This window comes from Pseudorca crassidens, chromosome X (genome assembly GCF_039906515.1).
Source record: "Pseudorca crassidens isolate mPseCra1 chromosome X, mPseCra1.hap1, whole genome shotgun sequence".
In the NCBI taxonomy this organism is placed as follows: Eukaryota; Metazoa; Chordata; class Mammalia; order Artiodactyla; family Delphinidae; genus Pseudorca; species Pseudorca crassidens.
Window position 1 is genome coordinate 121,732,711 of NC_090317.1, and position 20,885 is coordinate 121,753,595.

General features: G+C 40.0%; 1 protein-coding gene across 1 annotated transcript in view; it reads left to right on the forward strand.

Annotated features, from left to right (window-relative positions):
* Positions 1–20,234, forward strand: part of ASB9 (ankyrin repeat and SOCS box containing 9) — a 252,397-nt gene extending 232,163 nt beyond the window's left edge. Inside the window, exon 6 of the mRNA XM_067722536.1 lies at positions 20,048–20,234. Coding sequence (XP_067578637.1) covers positions 20,048–20,223 — 176 coding nt within the window. The 3' untranslated portion in view covers positions 20,224–20,234. The remainder of the gene's footprint in view (positions 1–20,047) is intronic.
* The last annotated feature ends 651 nt before the right edge of the window (positions 20,235–20,885 follow it).

Sequence of the window (20,885 nt, forward strand, 5' to 3'; positions counted from 1 at the left end):
TTCTTAACATCTTTATTGGAGTATACTTGCTTTACAGTGGTGTGTTAGTTTCTGCTGTATAACAAAGTGAATCAGTTATACGTATACATATGTTCCCATATCTCTTCCCTCTTGCGTCTCCCTCCCTCTCACCCTCCCTATCCCACCCCTCTAGGTGGACACAAAGCACTGAACTGATCTCCCTCTGCTATGCAGCTGCTTCGCACTACCTGCTTTACATTTGGTAGTGTATATATGTCCATGCCACTCTCTCACATCATCCCAGTTTACCCTTTCCCCTCCCCGTGTCCTCAAGTCCATTCTCTACGTCTGCGTCTGTATTCCTGTCCTGCCTCTAGGTTCCTCAGAACTTTTTTTTTTTTTTAGATTCCATATATATGTGTTAGCATAAGATATTTGTATTTCTTTTTCTGACTTACTTCACTCTGTATGACAGACTCTAGATCCATCCACCTCACTACAAATAACTCAATTTTGTTTCTTTTTATGGCTGAGTAATATTCCATTGTATATATGTGCCACACCTTCTTTATCCATTTATCTGTCGATAGACACTTAGGTTGCTTGCATGTCCTGGCTATTGTAAGTAGAGCTGCAGTGAACATTGTGGTACAAGACTCACTTTGAATTATGGTTTTCTCAGGCTGTAAGCCCAGTAGTGGGATTGCTGGGTTGTATGGTAGTTCTATTTTTAGGTTTTTAAGGAACCTCCATACTGTTCTCCATATTGGCTGTATCAATTTACATTCCCACCAACAGTGCAAGAGTGTTCCCTTTTCTCCACACCCTCTCCAGCATTTATTGTTTGCAGATTTTTTGATCATGGCCCTTCTGACCGGAGTGAGGTGATACCTCATTGTAGTTTTGATCTGCATTTCTCTAATGATTAGTGATGTTGAGCATCGTTTCATGTGTTTGTTGGCAATCTGTATATCTCCTTTGGAGAAATGTCTATTTAGGTCTTCTGTCCATTTTTGGATTGGGTTGTTTGTTTTGTTGATATTGAGCTGCATGAGCTGCTTGTATATTTCGGAGATTAATCCTTTGTCAGTTGCTTTGTTTGCAAATATTTTCTCCCATTCTGAGGGTTGTCTTTTGGTCTTACGGTTTCATTGGCTGTGCAAAAGCTTTTAAGTGTCATTTGGTCCCATTTGTTTATTTTTGTTTTTATTTCTATTCCTCTAGGAGGTGAGTCAAAAAGGACCTTGCTGGGATTTATGTCATAGAGTGTTCTGCCTCTGTTTTCCTCTGACAGTTTTATAGTGTCTGGCCTTACATTTAGGTCTTTAATCCATTTTGAGTTTATTTTTGTGTATGATGTTAGGGAGTGTTCTAATTTCATTCTTTTACATGTAACTGTCCAGTTTTCCCAGCACCACTTATTGAAGAGGCTGTCTTTTCTCCATGGTATATTCTTGACTCCTTTATGAAAGATAAGGTGACCATATGTGTGTGGTTTATGTCTGGGCTTTTATCCTGTTCCATTGATCTTTATTTCTATTTTTGTGCCAGTACCCTTCTGTCTTGATAACTGTAGCTTTGTAGTATAGTCTGAAGTCAGGGAGCCTGATTCCTCCAGCTCTGTTTTTCTTTCTCAAGATTGCTTTGGCTCTTTGGGGTCGTTTGTGTTTCCATACAGATTGTGAATTTTTTTGTTCTTCTTCTGTGAACAATGCCAGTGGTAGTTTGATAGGGATTACATTGAATCTGTAGATTGCTTTGGGTAGTAGAGTCATTTTCACAGTGTTGATTCTTCCAATCCAAAAACATGGTATATCTCTCCGTCTGTTGGTATCATCTTTAATTTCTTTCAGCAGTGTCTTATAGTTTTCTGCATGCAGGTCTTTTATCTCCGTGAGTAGGTTTATTCCTAGATATTTTGTTCTTTTCGTTGCAGTGGTAAATGGGAGTGTTTCCTCAATTTCTCTTTCAAATTTTTCATGATTAGTGTATGCGAATGCCAGAGATTTCTGTGCATTAATTTCGTATCCTGCTACTTTACCAAATTCATTGATTAGCTCCACTAGTTTTCCAGTAGCATATTTAGGATTCTCTATGTACAGTATCATGTCATCTGCAAACAGTGACAGTTTTACTTCTTCTTTTCCAATTTGGATTCCTTTTATTTCTTTTTCTTCTCTGATTGCTGTGGCTAAAACTTCCAAAACTATGTTGAATAATAGTAGTGAGAGTGGACAACCTTGTCTTGTTCCTGATCTTAGAGGAAATGGTTTCAGTTTTTCATCACTGAGAACGACGTTGGCTGTGGGTTTGTCATATATGGCCTTTATTATGTTGAGGAAAGTTTCCTCCATGCCTACTTTCTGGAGGGTTTTTATCATAAATGGGTGTTGAATATTGTTGAAATAATCTATTGAGATAATCATATGGTTTTTCTCTTTAATTTGTTAATATGGTGTATCAAATTGATTGATTTGCATTGAGATTGAGATAATCGTATGGTTTTTCTCTTTAATTTGTTAATATGGTGTATCAAATTGATTGATTTGCATATATTGAAGAATCCTTGCATTCTTGGGATAAACCCCACTTGATTATGGTGTATGATCCTTTTAATGTGCTGTTGGATTTTGTTTGCTAGTATTTTGTTGAGGATTTTTGCATCTGTGTTCATCAGTGATATTGGCCTGTAGTTTTCTTTCTTTGTGACATCTTTGTCCAGTTTTGGTGTCAGAGTGATGGTGGCCTCGTAGAATGAGTTTGGGAGTGTTCCTCCCTCTGCTATATTTTGGAAGAGTTTGAGAAGGATAGGTGATAGCTCTTCTCTAAATGTTTGGTAGAATTTGCCTGTGAAGCCATCTGGTCCTGGGCTTTTGTTTGTTGGAAGATTTTTAACCACAGTTTCAATTTCAGTGCTTGTGATTTGTCTGTTTCTATTGTCTATTTCTTCCTGGTTCAGTCTTGGAAGGTTGTGCCTCTCTAAGAATTTGTCCATTTCTTCCAGGTTATCCATTTTATTGACATATAGTTGCTTGTAGTTATCTCTCATGATCCTTTGTATTTCTGCAGTGTCAGTTGTTGCTTCTCCTTTTTCATTTCTAATTCTGTTGTTTTGAATTTTCTCCCTTTTTTTTTTTGATGAGTCTGGCTAATGGTTTTTCAATTTTGTTTTTCTTCTCAAAGAACCAGATTTTAGTTTTATTGATGTTTGCTATTGTTTTCTTAATTTCTTTTTCATTATTTCCTATCTGATCTTTATGATTTCTTTCCTTCTGCTAACTTAGGATTTTTTTTGTTCTTCTTTCTCTAATTGCTTTAGGTGTAAGGTTAGGTTTTTTTTTTTTTTTTTTTCTACTTTTTTCTTGTTCATTGAGGTAGGATTGTATTGCTGTAAACTTCCCTCTTAAAACTGCTTTTGCCGCATCGCATAGATTTTGGGTCATCATGTTTTCATTGTCATTTGTTTCTAGGTATTTTTTGATTTCCTCTTTGATTTCTTCAGTGATCTCTTGGTTTTTCAGTAGCATATTGTTTAGCCTCCATGTGTTTGAATTTTTTACAGTTTTTTTCCCTGTAATTGATATCTAGTCTCATAGCGTTGTGGTCAGAAATGATACTTGATATGATTTCAATTTTCTTAAATTTACCAAGGCTTGATTTGTGACCCAAAATATGATCTATACTGGCGAATGTTCCATGAGCACTTGAGAAGAAAGTGTATTCTGCTGTTTTTGGATGGAATATCCTATAAATATCGATTAAGTCCATCTTGTTTAATGTGTCATTTAAAGCTTGTGTTTCCTTACTTATTTTCATTTTGGATGATCTGTCCATTGGTGAAAGTGGGGTTTTAAAGTCCCCTACTATGATTGTGTTACTGTGTTGATTTCCCCTTTTATGGCTGTTAGCGTTTGCGTTATGTATTGAGGTGCTCCTATGTTGGGTGCATAAATATTTACAATTGTTATATCTTCTTCTTGGATGGATCCCTTGATCATTATTTACTTTCCTTCTTTGTCTCTTCTAATAGTCTTTATTTTAAAGTCTATTTTGTCTGATACGAGAATTTCTACTCCAGCTTTCTTTTAGTTTCCATTTGCATGGGATATCTTTTTCCATCCCCTTACTTTCAGTCTGTATGTGTCCCTGGGTCTGCAGTGGGTCTCTTGTAGCCAGCATATATACAGGTCTTGTTTTTGTATCCATTCAGCCAGTCTATGTCTTTTGGTGGGAGCATTTAATCCATTTACATTTAAGGTAGTTATTGATATGTATGTTCCTGTTACCATTTTCTTAATTGTTTTGGGTTTGTTTTTGGAGGTCTTTTCCTTCTCTTGTGTTTCTTGCCTAGAGAAGTTCCTTTAGCATTTGTTGTAAAGCTGGTTTGGTGGTGCTGAATTCTCTTAGCTTTTGCTTGTCTGTAATGGTTTCAATTTCTCTGTTGAATCTGAATGAGATCCTTGCTGGGTAGAGTAATCTTGGTTGTAAGTTTTTCCCTTTCATCACTTTCAATATGTCCTGCTACTCCCTTGTGGCTTGCAGAATTTCTGGTGAACGATCAGCTGTTAACCTTATGGGGATTCCCTTGTTTGTTATTTGTTGTTTTACCCTTGCTGCTTTTAATATTTTTTCTTTGTATTTAATTTTTGATAGTTTGACTAATATGTGTCTTGCCTTGTTTCTCCTTGAATTTATCTTGTATGGGACTCTCTGTGCTTCCTGGACTTGATTGACTATTTCCTTTCCCATATTAGGGAAGGTTTCAACTATAATCTCTTCAAGTATTTTCTCAGTCCCTTTATTTTTCTCTTCTTCTTCTGGGACCCCTATAAATCGAATGTTGGTGCATTTAATGTTGTCCCAGAGGTCTCTGAGACTGTCCTCCGTTCTTTTCATTCTTTTTTCTTTATTCTGCTCTGCAGTAGTTATTTCCACTATTTTATCTTCCAGGTCACTTATCCGTTCTTCTGCCTCAGTTATTCTGCTATTGTTTCCTCCTAGAGAATTTTTAATTTCATTTGTTGTGTTGTTCATCATTGTTTGTTTGCTGTTTAGTTCTTCTAAGTCCTTGTTAAATGTTTCTTGCATTTTGTCTGTTCTATTTCCAAGATTTTGGATCATCTTTACTATCATTACTCTGAATTCTTTTTCAGGTAGACTGCCTATTTCCTCTTCATTTGTTTGGTCTGGTGGGTTTTTACCTTGCTCCTTCATCTGCTCTGTGTTTCTCTGTCTTCTCATTTTGCTTAACTTACTGTGTTTGGGGTCTCCTTTTTACAGGCTGCAGGTTTGTAGTTCCGGTTGTTTTTGGTGTCTGTCCCCAGTGGCTAAGATTGGTTCAGTGGGTTGTGGAGGGGACTGGTCCCGGTGTTCTGGTGGATGAGGCTGGATCTTGTCTTTTTGGTGGGTAGGACCGCATCCAGTGGTGTGTTTTGGTGTCACACTGATAGCCACAGCTTGTGCCCATCCTTGGGGCTTGTTTAGGTGGTGCTCTGAATCACCTCTCCTCACGCACCCCGAAACAATGGTCTCTTGCCTCTTCGGCAGTTCCAGACTTTTTCCCATACTCCCTCCCGGCTAGCTGTGGCGCACTAGCCCCCTTCAGGCTGTGTTCACGCAGCCAACACCAGTCCTTTCCCTGGAATCTGACCTCCGAAGCCTGAGCCTCAGCTCCCAGCCCCCGCCCGTTCTGGCAGGTGAGCAGACAAGCCTCTCAAGCTGGTGAGTGCCGGTCGGCACCGATCCTCTGTGCGGGAATCTCTCCACTTTGCCCTCCGCACTGCTGTGGCTGCGCTCTCCTACGCGGCTCCAAAGCTTACCCCCTCCTCCACCCGCAGTCCCCACCCGCGAAGGGGCTTCTGGTGTGTGGAAACCTTTCCTCCTTCACTGCTCCCCCCCACTGGTGCAGGTCCCATCCCTATCCTTTTGTCTCTGTTTATTCTTTTTTTCTTTTGCCCTACTCAGGTACGTGGGGAGTTTCTTGCCTTTTGGGAAGTCTGAGGTCTTCTGCCAGCGTTCAGTAGTTGTTCTGTAGGAGTTTTTCCACATGTAGATGTATTTGTGATGTATTTGTGGGGAGGAAGGTGATCTCCCCATCTTACTCCTCTGTCATCTTGAAGGTCTCCCCCTGCTTCTCTACTATTAAAGTCATATCCCTATCTAGTTTTATGCCTTTCTGTGAACCTAGTCACTGTTCATTTCAATCCCAAATCACAATGGAATCTTCGGAAGCCATTTTAAAACTGGCAACTATACAAGTGAGACACCAACGATCCATGTATGTGACTGTTGAAGTGATAACAATATCAATAGTCACAACCAAATCTGAGCGTGCTTGGGCACATAAAACTATGTCACAAATGGACAGTTACATCCGGGTTCGGAGATGTGAAATGAGGGGAAATCTTGGGATCAATAAAATAAGGTATATATTTTCTTCTCTTCTTATGTAGGCTGTAACAGACATGGTTTAAGCTTCCATTAAGGGTCAGGTTCAGTGAGAACATCTATCTTTACACTGTGTAATCAAGCAGAGATAACTTCTATCAGTATTGATATAGGTGACAGTTGCCCCAGGTCATGCCACTCAGGGAATGCTTTGACCCTTCATTTTCTACCTTCTTGCTAAATGTCAGGCAATGAGTCAACGCCACACGTGGCTATCTGTGTGGTCTCACTTCTCACATTCAATCTGCTGTGAGCTAGAAGACCACAATACCAGGAAAAGCTGCTTTCCAGGCCAGAAGTCTGAGGAAGGACAATTACAGAAGGTGGGCGGTGTAACAAAATTACACAAGCAGAGGTGTGGGGCTTCTCCCTTCTGGCTTTACCCACTAGCATATTAAAACCTCTACATTTCTTTATCAGGGAGACGTTGCCCATCGATCGCTGCCTTTCATTTTGTTTCCATCCCTGACGATGCGGCTTTCCCATTTTAGAGCTTATTTTAGCCCTATGTCTGTGGCAGCCACCCAGGGCCCCTTCGTGCTTGAGTTGAGGCTACTGTTACTCTCCACCCTGCAGAGACCTTGGGACCACCAGGTAGTACCACCAAAAGACAGGCGTGAGTCACTGTCCTGGAATGGACAGGGGTGATTATTGCTGGGGTCCTATGTTGAGACAATTTCTCCCCCTTGTCTTGGGTACCTAGGAAACTTGAGGCACTTGGGTCCAGGTCAGGGAGAGTGGACTGGGTCCTCCCACCACACAAGCCGTAGCTGCGCCCCCTCCTTCCCTCCTTCCCCAGTGCCTCCTGCCCATCTCTCTGGGTTCTGCTTTTTGTTACCCCCAAACCGTTAAAACTTCTTATTGTGAAATGTAATGCACATCCAGGAAAGTAGGCTAAAATACTAATATAGAACTTTTAAAAAAGTATTGCACAGTCAACACCCATATAATTAACACTTGTTTGGATCCCTGTAGAGCTGTCGAAGGGGAATTAGTTACAGCTACACATAAAAGTGTGAATGAATCTCAAAACATAATGTCAAGTGAAAATATTTGTCCCAGGAGGATGGATACAGTGTGATGATTGTATTTTTAAGAGTTCAAAAGCATGTGAAATTAAACAGTTATAAAGAAAAAATAATTATAAAGAAAAGCAAGAGGAAGTTAAACACAGAATTCAAGACAGTGGTTATCTCTGAGGGGCAGGACGGGATGAGAATGGGTGAATGGGGACTTTTAAAGAAGGAAGTGTTCATACGTGCTTACATTTTTGGAATTCTTTATCATACACACGTAATTTTAAAATTATTTTGTATCTACTCAATATTTAATAGATATATTTTTAAAAGAGTACATTAACCATAGAGGCTATAGTTAGTATCTTCTGATCTAACTCAGATCAGAAGAGCCAGTATATCGCTGTCTCTCAGGTCTCACTTTTCCCATCCAGTCTACTGTGGGCTATAAAAACACAACACTTGACAGAGGTACTTTCCAGGCCAACAACATAAGGAAGGAAAACCAAAAAGTATGGTAGTCCTTTGTAACGCTGTGTTCCCCTTACAATTTGCAACATATTTGAATCATTCTGAGACCAAGGTCACTCCAATGAGAATTTAGCACTGGTCAGAAAGTAGTGCCACTCTCTTAGGACCAGAGAGCTTATCGAGTAATTTTATATATTAGTTTTATCCTAACCATGGGTAATAAAAAATGTATAAGATATTCTGGCTTAATGATAGTCCTGAGGGTGAGAGTCCAAGAAGGGACACCCTTTTGGAGCAAAAGTTCCATGTTATCAAGTGCTCAGGACTGTTTCGATCTTATTATACTTATATATGTAAGAATACATTCCTTATTGAAATTCCTCTAAGAGATAATTGCTTTGTTATTTCAAGTCTTAGCCCAGTGGAAGCCAGAGCCTACATCTATCCATGCCTTAAAATAAGAGTAAAGGTAATACTAATGGCATAGAACATATGGAAAATATTGAGGTCATGGGAGATAGTTTATTATCAACTGCAATCTCTTCAAAGGAATACCATTTATTTATTTTAAATCCAACTCTCAGGTTCTTAAAAACTTATTTAAAAATTCATTCTTCTTTATCTTAATTTTTTCCACAAGTAATATGTGAATTCATTCTTTGTGAACAAAATAAAGCAATACTGAATAAATAAAACACCTCATTAATTCTCATCCCACTCCTATCTAATAGACATAATAATAAAAGTTAGGATTGAGAACTTATGTGTCGGAGATTATGCTAAGTGCTTTTGTGTTTTCATATTTGATTACACCTACACTTTGTGGTTGGTAGTAGTAGTATTCCTATTTTTCAGATAAAGAAACTGAGTCCCAGAGAAGTTAAGAAATTTTCCCGTGATCGTAGGACTCATAAGTGGTAGGGAGGGGATCGAAATCTGGGCAGTCTGATTGCAGGACACTTGCTACTAAATTCAGTTGCACTTTTCCATTAACATGAATCCTCTCCGTTCCTGTAACAAACACAGACCCCCTTGCATTAAGCATATATGTGGGTGTTTGTACTTACTCTTTTTTGACGTATTAGAAGTTGGTAAATGGAAAATGAAAAAAGATGAGGCACAAAATGGAGCTCCAAGATGGTTGATAAAAGATGAGAAAAATGCAAGGATGAGCAAGGGAGAAATGACCAGGGAAAACTAAAATGAAGAAGGATGATTAGAGAATTAAATGTGTACACACCATGATAAGCATGGAAACAACAGAAGATGCAGTGAGGTGGTGACTCTATACAGTTTCTCAGAGAGTCAAAGACAGCAGAGAAAAGGGGATTTCAAATCTTCCTCATGCCACATAATGGTATTGTGTAGTTGTTTTGTATAGACAAAGATTCCTAACCCTGTGGTCAGATGGACCTTATATTCTAGATATTTGGCTGAGCTCTACTATTCATATCAGTGATTCAACAATGAAAATATTGTTCAATGGACTCCACAACAGGACTGTATTCCCCAGAGGGTAGTCTAACTAAGGAGGAGGCCATGGTTCTATTCCTTTGTTGGAAGCAGCTGACAACATCCATGGCAATCACAGGAGTAATCTCTCTATGGAACCTCTGTGTGTGTGTGTGTGTGTGTGTGTGTGTGTGTGTGTGTGTGTGTGTGTGTGTGTGTGTAGAATGTTCTCAGTAAATATTGACTATGATGTTTAGAAGACTATTTATAAGATGAAACCTGTGATAGACATCTTTGGCTGTCTACCCAGCACTATTCTCCCTTATTCGTAGCTATCATAACCCTAATTTTACTTGGGAAAAAATGGATCTGAAACTAGAGGGTGAACCATGACGAATCTAAACCATAACAGCAGTCCTGTTCTCCTTTGCTTAGCAATCTGTTGATGTGTGAGTGTGACACAGTTCTGGCAAAAGAAATGGAATGGGAACCCTGTTGGGGAGATTCTGGGGAAGCAAAGAAGTTAAAATCTGCACAAAGAGAAAGCCCTTTTCCCTCTTCCTCCACTTAGTGCTTTGAACACTGTCTTGGGAAGATGTTCTATTTAGAGCTGGGCCAATAAGAACAAGAAGGTTTAGAAGCATGGTCCTTGATGACACCATTGCACTGCTGAGCTAATCCTAGACCACCTACCAACAGACTTCATGTAGTAAACAAGATCTTTATGTTAGTTAGGTTTTCTGTGACTTGGATCACATAAAGAAGACATAATTGAATGAATGAATGCTGATCTACATTCATACAATCACTTACTGTATTTTTGTTATTCACTCTCATATCCAAAGAACACATCATATTGACTAGCACTCAACAAATAATTATTACAATTATTGAAGAAAGGAAGGAAGGAATGGAGGGAGGGAGGGAGGGAGGAAGGAAGGAGAGAGATGAAAATACAAAAATCAAAATCCAAGATAAACCCTAGTGGACACACTTTGATGATTGTTCCGTAAAACAATGTACCTTAATGCTGAAGCTCAGCAAGTAGTTGGAGATGGTGCAAATCGCCAATCTCATATTTGATTTGGTTAGATATATGCTAACTTTAAGAAGTGGAATGCAAATAAGCAGAGACTAAAAGCTTTTCCTGGCTCTGTCATAAGGTACTTTGGCAGGGGAACAACCCAATAGTGGAACTAGAATAAAGAATTCGGTGTAAATTGAAGAGGCTAATTTAAAGATTCAGCTTACATCATCTTTTAATATATTTCAGTCACCCAGAAGAATATATATAGCATTGTATGGAATATGTTGATCTATCACTTCCATTTGAAAATGAAATTCTCCCACAGAAATACCCACTAAAGCAGCTCAGCATGCCTCATCCTTCAGTCCTTCCCAGTTAGCCTCTCAGCAGATCGTCTTAGATTAAAAACTGTACCGGAAGTCACTTAATGCATGTCATGATTTTGATCTTATTTACAGAAATTTCTGCCAGCTGATCAGTATAGGTAGTAATCATGATTACAGGTGGTGTGGAAATGAAGAAATTATGGAGTACACAACTTGACGTATCTATCAACAATGGTACAAGTTATGAGGAGTCAGCTTGTCTAAATGATTATCCTTTTTTTTTTTTTTTGGTATGCTTACTCTCTCCCTGTCATTATTGCCTTCCCGTGAACTTTTAAATCTCTCCATTTAAAACAACAAAATAATCTCTCTTAACCTTATATCTCGCTCCAGTCAAGTCCAAATCTCCCTCCTATTCGTCATCTCCAAAGTTCTTGAGTTACCCATACTACGCTGAGGCAGATGCAGTCAGTGACCCCCTCAACTCCACTCAACACTCAGCTCCTGGTACAGGCCAGTGGCATCCTACTTTAAGCACCTTGGATACCCATCTTGAGACTTCTCTCCAGTCTAGTGCAGGGCACACCAGAAGAATTGGGAAATTCGTGCCCTTGGGAATATGCCTCAGCCAGTGATGGGTGGGGATTGGAGGAAAAATGCGAACTTCCCAGCAACTGGGTGAAATGAGCATGACTTTGAGTTACGTTCTACATCGTCTCCCAGAGATCCCCAGCAGGGCTGAACGACAGTTGCCCACAGCATTAATATGCTCAGTATCTTACCCTTCGATTGCTTCTTTCCCTTTCGTTCTCACTTCCCCTCTCTCTCCCTTACTGAGATTGTCTCCCAAATAAACCACTTTATGTCAAACTCTTGTCTCAGGATCTGTTTCTGGGGGAGCCAGACCTCAGACAACCCATTTCTATTTCATCACCTCTTACCACTCTCCAGTCACTCCCATGTGGGTTCTGCCCCATCGTGTCACTGAAGACTGCTGTGTTAATGAATGCAAAGGGCATTTTCAGTCCTTACTTACTTAGTCTCTGAGCGACATTACACAAATTGACTGCATACACCTCTTGCAATACTCTCTTGACACCTTGACACTATTTTTGTACCACTGGTTCTCTTTTTATTTCTCTGCTTGTTCCTGCCTGGTCTCCCTCACAGGCCCATCTGTCTCTAACTAAAGATTAAATGTGAAGGTTCTCCAAGGCTCAATTCTACACCCACTCCTCTTCTCAATCTAGACTCTCTCTCTGGATAATTTCATCTACATTTTCACTTTCAGTTTCCACCCATAAGGAAATAAATCACACATTTGTATCTTTAGCCCAAACCTTTAGTCTGCACTCCAGACCTGCATATCTAATTATCTACTTTATACCTCTTTGATCTCTTGAAGGCAGCTCAAACTCAACAGGATCCAAAGGAAGATACGACCTTTCCTCCCACACCCTGTACTGTCCTGTTGATCTCTACTTCAGGGAATGTTAACACCATTCATCAAGTTTTGAAAGGCTGAAACCTAGTAATCATTCTCAATTCGTCTCTCTTCTTTATCGCCATTCCCCAGCACATGTCTAATCCATCATTAATTGGATCCTTTTGGTTTTACTTCTTAAATATTTTTTAACCTGTCCAAAAATTTTTTAAAAATAAAAAATAAAAACCTGTCCACTTCTTTTGCCTCTCCACCATCTCCTGAACCTCTGCAAACACCTCCTCACTTGCTTGCCCACTTCTTCTCTACCTCTATGATTCATTCTTAACACTATGATCCAACTGGTAGGATTATTTCCACCCTCACCCTCGTCCCTAGGTTTAAAACACTTTAAAATGTTTACTCATCAAATAGACACAAAATCGTTAGTCTGTGCCACAAGAGCCTTCCTGTATGGCCTCTACCCATTTATCCAGCCTCGTCTTGTCCCAGACTTCCCCTCCATCCTCCTGATCTGGCTATAGTGACCTTCTTTTACTCCTTCACACATCCTCTCGTGACATGGGGGGTCTTTGTGTACACTGTCTTCTAAAACACTTCCTTCTCTCCTTCATTTGTTCCATAACTAATAATTTTTCAGACCTTGGTTGAATTGTTACTTCCTTAGGGATGGTTTTCATTCACATCTCTGACCAGGCTGATTCTTCCTAATATAAGCTTTCATCACCCTACGTATCTCGCTTGAATTACAGTTGAGATTCACAGTTATTTGTTCATTAAATGAATAACTGTGTTGAATTAGTGAATGAAGAAAAACTACAGTCTCAAAGCTAGAAGAATGTTGTTCTCTTCTGTTATGGGCTGAATTGTGCCCCACCTGCCTCAAAATTCATATACTGAAGCCCTAACCCCCAGTATCTCAGAATGTGGCTGTATTTGGAAATGGGGCCTTTAAAGAGGTAATTAAGTTAAAATTGGGTCATTAGGGTGGCCCTATACCTATATGACTGGTGTCCTTATAAGAAGAGTAGATTAGGACACAGAAAACACAAACAGAAGGGCAGCCATGTAACGACCCAGCGAGAAGGCAGCCACCTGCAAGCCAAGGAGAGAGGCCTCAGAAGAAACTAAACCTGCTCACCTCTTGATCTTGCACTTCCAGCCTCCAGAAGTGTGAGAAAATTAATTTCTGTTGTTAAAGCCACTCAGTCTGTGGTATTTGATTATGGCAGCCCTAGCAAACTAATATATCTTGGTTATATATCTTGGTTATCTCAATGGGTTGGCGTATACTATCTTGGAATACATCCAACACCATCTTATTCCTCAAGAACTGTTCTCACATACTTTGCCACTTTGCCAAATACAGTTTTTGATGCTGCCAGGATGTTCCCATCTGCTCTAAATGAAGCAGCATTCATCATTGTTGCATGTGTTCAGCTTGAAAGCCAATTTTTATAAATTGGGGGATTAAATGACCTTGGTGTTATGCGTAGTACCCTCACTCTGTGGGTAGAAATCAATAATACGAAAGACAGCCTTTTTAGAAGCAAAAGGCTGTACTTTTTAAGGAAGCTGACTTCGAGCTTTTCATGACACCTTTGTTGTTGGGGAATCTACAGTTTCCCTCTCTTTTTGAAGAACAACATTCCCTGCAAATCTTATGACCAAGAATTCTAATATTTCTACTCTTCCTATTCGTTTTTCTTAGAGCAGATGTGACAAATGATAAAGTCTCATGTTTGAAATGATAAGACACTTTAACTGGGAAGATGGCATTATTCAGTTGCAGGAGATATAATGTTTTCTATTTATTTTTACAAAATATTACATCTTGGTTTATTCATTCTTATAAGATACTATTAATAGTAGGATAATCATTTCCTTTGAATATGTTGTATCGTTTCTGTCAGTGGCACTATACCTGGTTAATAGCCTGACCCTGAAGCTAGCCATATTTTCAAATGTGATTAATACTTCTCTGTCTTTTTCTTAATGCTCCATTAACTACTGCATAGTAAGTAGTCCTACTGCCAAAAGCCTTTTCCATTAAATGGAAAATACATTTACTCACTTTGTGAATTAATTAATGCCATATGGAATTTAGAGCAGAAGATTCTAACTTAGGCATTTTGTTTTAGAGATTTAGAAAATATGGAGCCATTTGTGTCCAACAGGACTCCCATATGCTTTCTTATCTTAAAACAAAAATACAGAAACAAGTGTTTCAACTTTTTCTCAACTATCACAATTTTCATGTCTCTGATTACAGCAAGATTCCAAAGTGTACGTGATTAATAGCAGTGAGTTTACACTGAACATCAGAACCTTTGAATGGAGGGAGATTTTTCAGGGGGTTTTCTCCTGGTTCCATAAATCTCTAATATTTTAGAGATTTGAGTGTGTGGACAGGGGGCCTGGCCACATGGGTAGTTTAGGTGATGGATGGCCATATCCGTAGCCTGAAAGAAATCCTGTGCTTATTCAACTCAACGGCTATGCTGAGCCAGGTACACAGGTATGGCATAAGGAGGCCCACAGACAGGAAGTTGCTTATTCTAGGATTTGTGTGAAGAAGAGATTATGGTAGCTTAAGCACTGGAACACATTGAGGACTTTTGTCCTTGGCGTATCTTCCCTTCTTCAGTAACTACTCATTGAACACCTACTATGGGCCAATGGTCCAAGCACACACAGAGTAGCTGAGCTGCATCTACACATTATGATGTGGCATACAGAGAGGTGGTAGTGGTCCTCTCTTACTGCTTGCTCCATGGAAGGCCAACTCTAAGGGTTGATGTCCATTTATGGACATCCATGAAGGAATTTTCTGGAAGTTTCTTGCCTCCAGAGGTACTGCTCCCCATCTAACATGAAAAAATCAAGGTCCCTTTCATCTCTTTTTCAAAGCCTAGCATATCAGCTCTAAAACTTGAATGCGCATCAGAATCACCTGAAGGACTTGTTAGAAAACCAGATTACGGGGCCTCAGCCCCAGAGTTTTGGATTCAGTAGTTTGCGGGTGAAGGCTGAGAATTTGCATTTCTGATATATTCCCAGTTGATGATAGAGTTGGTCTCAGAACCAGACTTTTAGAACCACTGGGCCAAGACATAGCCAGCCCCAAGCAACCAGAGCCCCTGTTATTCTCACCCAGATACCACTCTAGGCCCTCTCAGCTCTTCTGTCCCAAAGGCACCTTCCAAGAAGGCACATGGACCTCCAAGTTTCACCACCCAAGATGCCCCATTCAAAAAGGAAAAGAGAAGCATCATCAGAAGGAGGAGGTCTTCTATCATTGCTTCATTGCTATTTGCAGGAATTGTACCTCAATCTTAATAACAGACAATTTGTTGAACACTTAGTATATGTCAAACACTGTGGTAGGGCTTTGAATAACAGTGAGTTAGCATACACTGAGTGCTTACCTGTGGGTTAAGCTGTAGTCATGGTCATTTCAATAGATTGTTTCATTTGATTTTCACTATAGCTCATTGTACAGATGAGGAAACTGAGGTATATAGAAGCTAGTAACTTACCCAGCGATATATGATGTATAGCTACTGAATAGTGGAGCCAAAAATATGAAACTAAGAAAATGTGAGTCTTAACCGTTAAGATATAGTACCTTTTAACCTATGTCTGTAGCCCTGTCTGTCTACCTGTCTGTCTGTCTATCTGTCTCTATCTAAATTCCATTTAATCTTCCCAAGAACCTTAAAAAGTGAGCATTGTAGCCTCATCTATAGATGAGGCAACTGAAGTTTAGAAATATTAACAACTTGCCCACAAGGTCAGGGGTGGGTGGGAATGCAGGCTGGCTGACTCCTGAGCACGTGCTTCTGCTGCATAGAAGATTATATTTGCTTAAGCAGGTAGGACCAGCCATTGTCCTCCCAATGCTCATTGGCAGCCCTTGACCTGGCCAGAGCCCCTCTCCAAAGCGGCTGAAATGAATGGGGAAGGTGAATTGGGGCCACCAGGATTTATAGCACCCGCATGTTGATGTACTCACATCAGAGGGCTAGAATAGCTTCTCATATAGGCAGAAGGTTGGCCAGAATTTCCCTAAGTGCCAAGAACTTAGCAGAAACAGTTGGGGGGAAAGGCCATTCAGTGTGGGGCCCTTGGTTCTCCAGATTAAGATGGCTGCTCTGTAAGGGACCAACTGGACCCACATTTGGATCCATCAATATTCAGGGACTTTCTAAGAGCCCAGAATGTAACTTATTGCAAAATCAGGCATCTCCCAGTACTGCCCCCTTCAGGACTGAAACACTCATTCTTCCAGCTGCTGAAAAGGTTGGTCAAGGACAGCTCACAGCTGAGTCCCTCTCTAGAAATTGCCCTTGGCTGAAGAGAGTCACCTCGTCCAAGGTTATGCCTCTTTGGGAGCTAAGAGGACATCCCCTATCCAATGACTGGCTGATACAGGAACATAAAGGCCCAGCCACCTGGTTGCAGTCAGGATATTTCTGCAGGGCCATCCCAGCTCTAGAGGCCCGAGGGTGACCAGCCCTCCTCGCTTGCCTGGGACTGAAGGGTTTCCCAGGACTCGAGACTTCAGTGCTAAGACTCAGGCAAACTGGGACAAGTTGATCACCCTAAGAGGTCCCCTTGTGATTGTCTGAGGCCTATCTTCTCCTTCTGCCCAAGCCTGCTTCCTTCCCTTCCCTCATAGGTGTTGATTCCAAGACCATCTCCCAATAGATTTCCCTCATGCTAATCCCCATCTGAGTCTGCTTTTCAGACCTAAAACCTGACGGGTTTCCCTTAACATCTGTGACACCAGACTAGGGGACGGCTACCTCCCATAATTACTCCTTCCCTCACCTGCTGAAGGACTCATAGGAAGGGTCTGGAGAGATGGTGCCAAAGATGATGGACCAAATGAAGGTAACTGGGATCACAGCCAGATATTGAATTCACTCAGCATCTCCAGTAGTTGAAATCCATTTATCAGAGATGAGGTCACAGTATCTGAAACAGTAGAGTAAATCTAAATGTGCGCTATAACGAACCCTTCTAATTTGAATTTGTGGGAAAATCTGTTCATATTGAAAGAAATTCTTAAAGACTCTCTACCCCAAAGTCTGGTCTGTCTGTCTGTCTTCCCCCACCACTCCCTTTTGCTTTTTTTTTTTAATTTTTATTTTATATCAGAGTGTAGTTGATTTACAATGTTGTGTTAGTTTCAGGTATACAGCAAAGTGATTCAGTTATACGTATACATGTATCAATTCTTTTGCAGATTCTTTTCCCATATAGGTTATTATAGAGTATTGCGTAGAGTTCCCTGTGCTATACAGTAGGTCCTTGTTGGTTATCTATTTTATACATAATAGTGTGTATATGTTAATCCCAAGCTCCTCATTTATCCCTCCCCCCACCTATCTTTCCCCTTTGATAAAGTTTGTTTTCTAAGTCTGTGAGTCTGTTTCTGTTTTGTGAATAAGTTCATTTGTATCATTTTTTAATATTCTGCATATAAGTGATATCATATAATATTTATCTTTCTCTGTCTTTGTCAGGGTTTCTGCCTTTACCAAAACTTTTAGCTAATAATAATGTGTTTGCTGAGCCGGACTCCCTAAAGCTGGTGCAACATGATTGAATTCTAAATTTTGTATAACATGGGCTATAATCAAGGTAGAGATCCTCAGCAAAAAATAATTAGCTTTGGGGTTAGAAAACTCAATAGAAATATAATAATTAAATTGGCTGTCTGTTTTTATTTTATTGAGAACACTAAGCTATATCGATCTTCTTTCAAACCGGATGCTGATTCATGCAGCCCCTTGCAGATCTTTGCTGAACTGCTTCTAGAAAAGGAATAAACTTGAAAATTCCACCCTAGTACGCTAACAGATTTTGGAAAATCCCAACACTTAGAGCTTCAAAGTGCCTGGCTTGGGGTTCTGACCTCCTCCAAGTGGGAGAAGTCAAGTGGGCGATGCTGATCCTTTAAACATCTGGTGGGTCTCCCAACATGGAGGGAAAATCTAGGAAGAGAACCAGATGGGTAGAGAATTTCAGTTTTGCCAGATGAAAGTTCTAGAGATCTGTTATAGAACAATGTGAATAAGATTAACACTACTTAATTGTACAGTTAAAAAAATATTAAAAGGCTAATTTTTCTATTATGTGATTTTTTACTACAATTAAAAAAAAAAGGATAGTGGGGCATTCTGGGCCAAGACTGAAGTAGCGAATGACTTACTTACTGGTTCTGTTTGCAGCTCAGACCTGATCCTAGCAGGAGGCCTGTAGAAAAAACCTCAGAGGTCTGAACTGACTCCACTCTCTTGGGATGTTTCTCCCAGACCCACTCTTCTTCCTAATCTTCTGATCTTCTGACCTTGGTTCCCAAGCCTGTACCTCAGCTGTTCTTGTTCAGCCTCTCAGGACCACCCTGCACCTCTGCACCCCATTAAATGTGTTCCCTCCCTGGTGAATGGCCTCCTCTAGGGCAGGCGCCTACTTTGTATTGGATCCCCTTATCCAGGCGTCCCTCTGTGTACTGAACCAGAGGCTACCAGCAGCTCATGCTCTGGTGCTTCCAGCCTCCTGGTCTTTCAGAAGGGAGTTCTCTGCCTGAAATGTGCCCTCTTCATATTCAGGAAGTTAGACATACCCTTCTCTAATTTTCTTCCCACAACCCCATTTGGACCCTGGCCATGTTGTCTTTTAATTGTCCATTCACATTGTATCTGCTTACGCTTCTGTCTCTCCAGTCAATACCAGACTGTGAGCAACTTGAGGGCTGCAACCAGTATATAGCTGACTAGAAAGCTATTTTATTTTTAATAGCAGAGCTTGTTTTTAATTTCACAGTTTTTGATTGTCCTGATAAAATTGAGTTGCTTCTGAGAAAAAATTTGGTTTGAGAGAGATTTTGTTACTGATTGAGCACATAGCAATTTTAGAAGACATTGTTCTGATTTTACGTATCATAAAAGTATACAAGTTATTAAATAATTGCTATAAGATAATTTCATTGATTTCCCCCCACGGGAAAAGTATAATAGTCTTCCAATATTTATCTACTATGGAAAAATAGGTCTTTTAAAAAATAAAATCTTGATGTTAGTGTAAATAAATAGACTGGCATAAAAATGATTTCTTTTACTGTGAACATGCCTCATTCAGTCTCCTTTTTATTTATGTCACTCTTACTAAATTTACATCTCAAAAGAAAGAAAAACAAATCTATTTGCTGTCACCTTCTTTTAGCTAATTGTTGACGTGAAAACCATCAGTTCCAAAGAAATTTAGAGCTTAGGGTTTCTAAGAATAGAGAATGAACTAGATAGAACACAAGATTTGTTTTTGTTTCTTTAACTTCTACATTTATCAAAGTTATATTTCTATGTGTGAAGTTACAATGTGCGTATAATGTTTTTACTGGTTTATATAAAAACCAAATGTCTGCCCTGCCATTTGCCCCCTTCCAGAGAAAAATCACTTTCTCCTTTTCTTAGATGATTTATTTTTACTTAACTATTCTATTTCTCTAAATAGGACATTTCTCTCGATAATCACTGCTTCTTGTTTTTTCAGCTCAGGTATAATTAGTTGATTTCCCACTGTGGAAAATGAGCATTTAACATCCTCCCCTTTCCCCAATGTTCTTATATCTTAATTCCAGGTAGGCTAATATTGTTGTTTACCTCATTATGGCTATATAAATACTATATACTGGTGAGCTTTGTAGTAAAATGCGGTTGCTTTTCCTTTCATACACTTTTGATTCTCCTGTGATTGATAATTGCATAGGAATGCTGTTTCCTATGTTTTTAGCTTTAAACATTAATTAAATACCATACTTTTTAACAAATGTCTGAATCTCTTTTCAAGAGGTCCCCTCACACTCATTGTTCTACAATGTTTACTTTTCTTTTAGAAACCTCTCTCAGCGCTTTCCCATCTGTGCTACTCCAGCTGCATTGCCTTCTGTGCCTTTTGCACTGCTGCCGTGCTAGAGAATTGCTACCTCTCTCCTGTGTTGGATCTCCTGGGGTTTCTGGTCTCTTCAGGGGTTTCTTCATTGGTAAAGCACACCCTGAAGTGGCTTCCTAATAACGAATATAAGATGGTAAGTAAGTTTTTGACACCTTATATATCTTCTCATTTGACATAAATTTGGTTGAATATAGAATTCTAGGTGGGAAATCTTTTTTTTTTTCTTTTTTTGCGGTACACGGGCCTCTCCCTGTTGGGGCCTCTCCCGTTGCAGAGCACAGGCTCCGGACGCGCAGGCTCAGCGGCCATGGCTCACGGGCCCAGCCGCTCCGCGGCACGTGGGATCTTCCCGGACCGGGGCACGAACCCGCGTTCCCTGCATCGGCAGGCGGACTCTCAACCACTGCGCCACCAGGGAAGCCCGGTTTTTGGTTTTTGAATTGTCCTCTCCCTACATAGCCACTGTAATATCTAACTGGCGTTTTTTCTGGTAGGCTGTGTTAGACGCTTTCTTCAGATATCTGGTAATCCTTAGTGTCTGCTCGTATTTAGGATTGTGAGATTAAATATCTTGTTAGAAACTCTGGCCAATCAGAGTCTCTCATCCCCCTGAATGAGTGATTAATTCGGGGATGAGCATATTGCTCCAGGCTGGGTTAATACGTATCCTCTTTGGACGATTAGGAAAAACGACTTCCTATTCCTGGTGTTACTAAGCTAGCAGGACATGAGTCTTGATTTACTGGTGTGATCTTGCCCGATGAATGGAGAGAGATTTC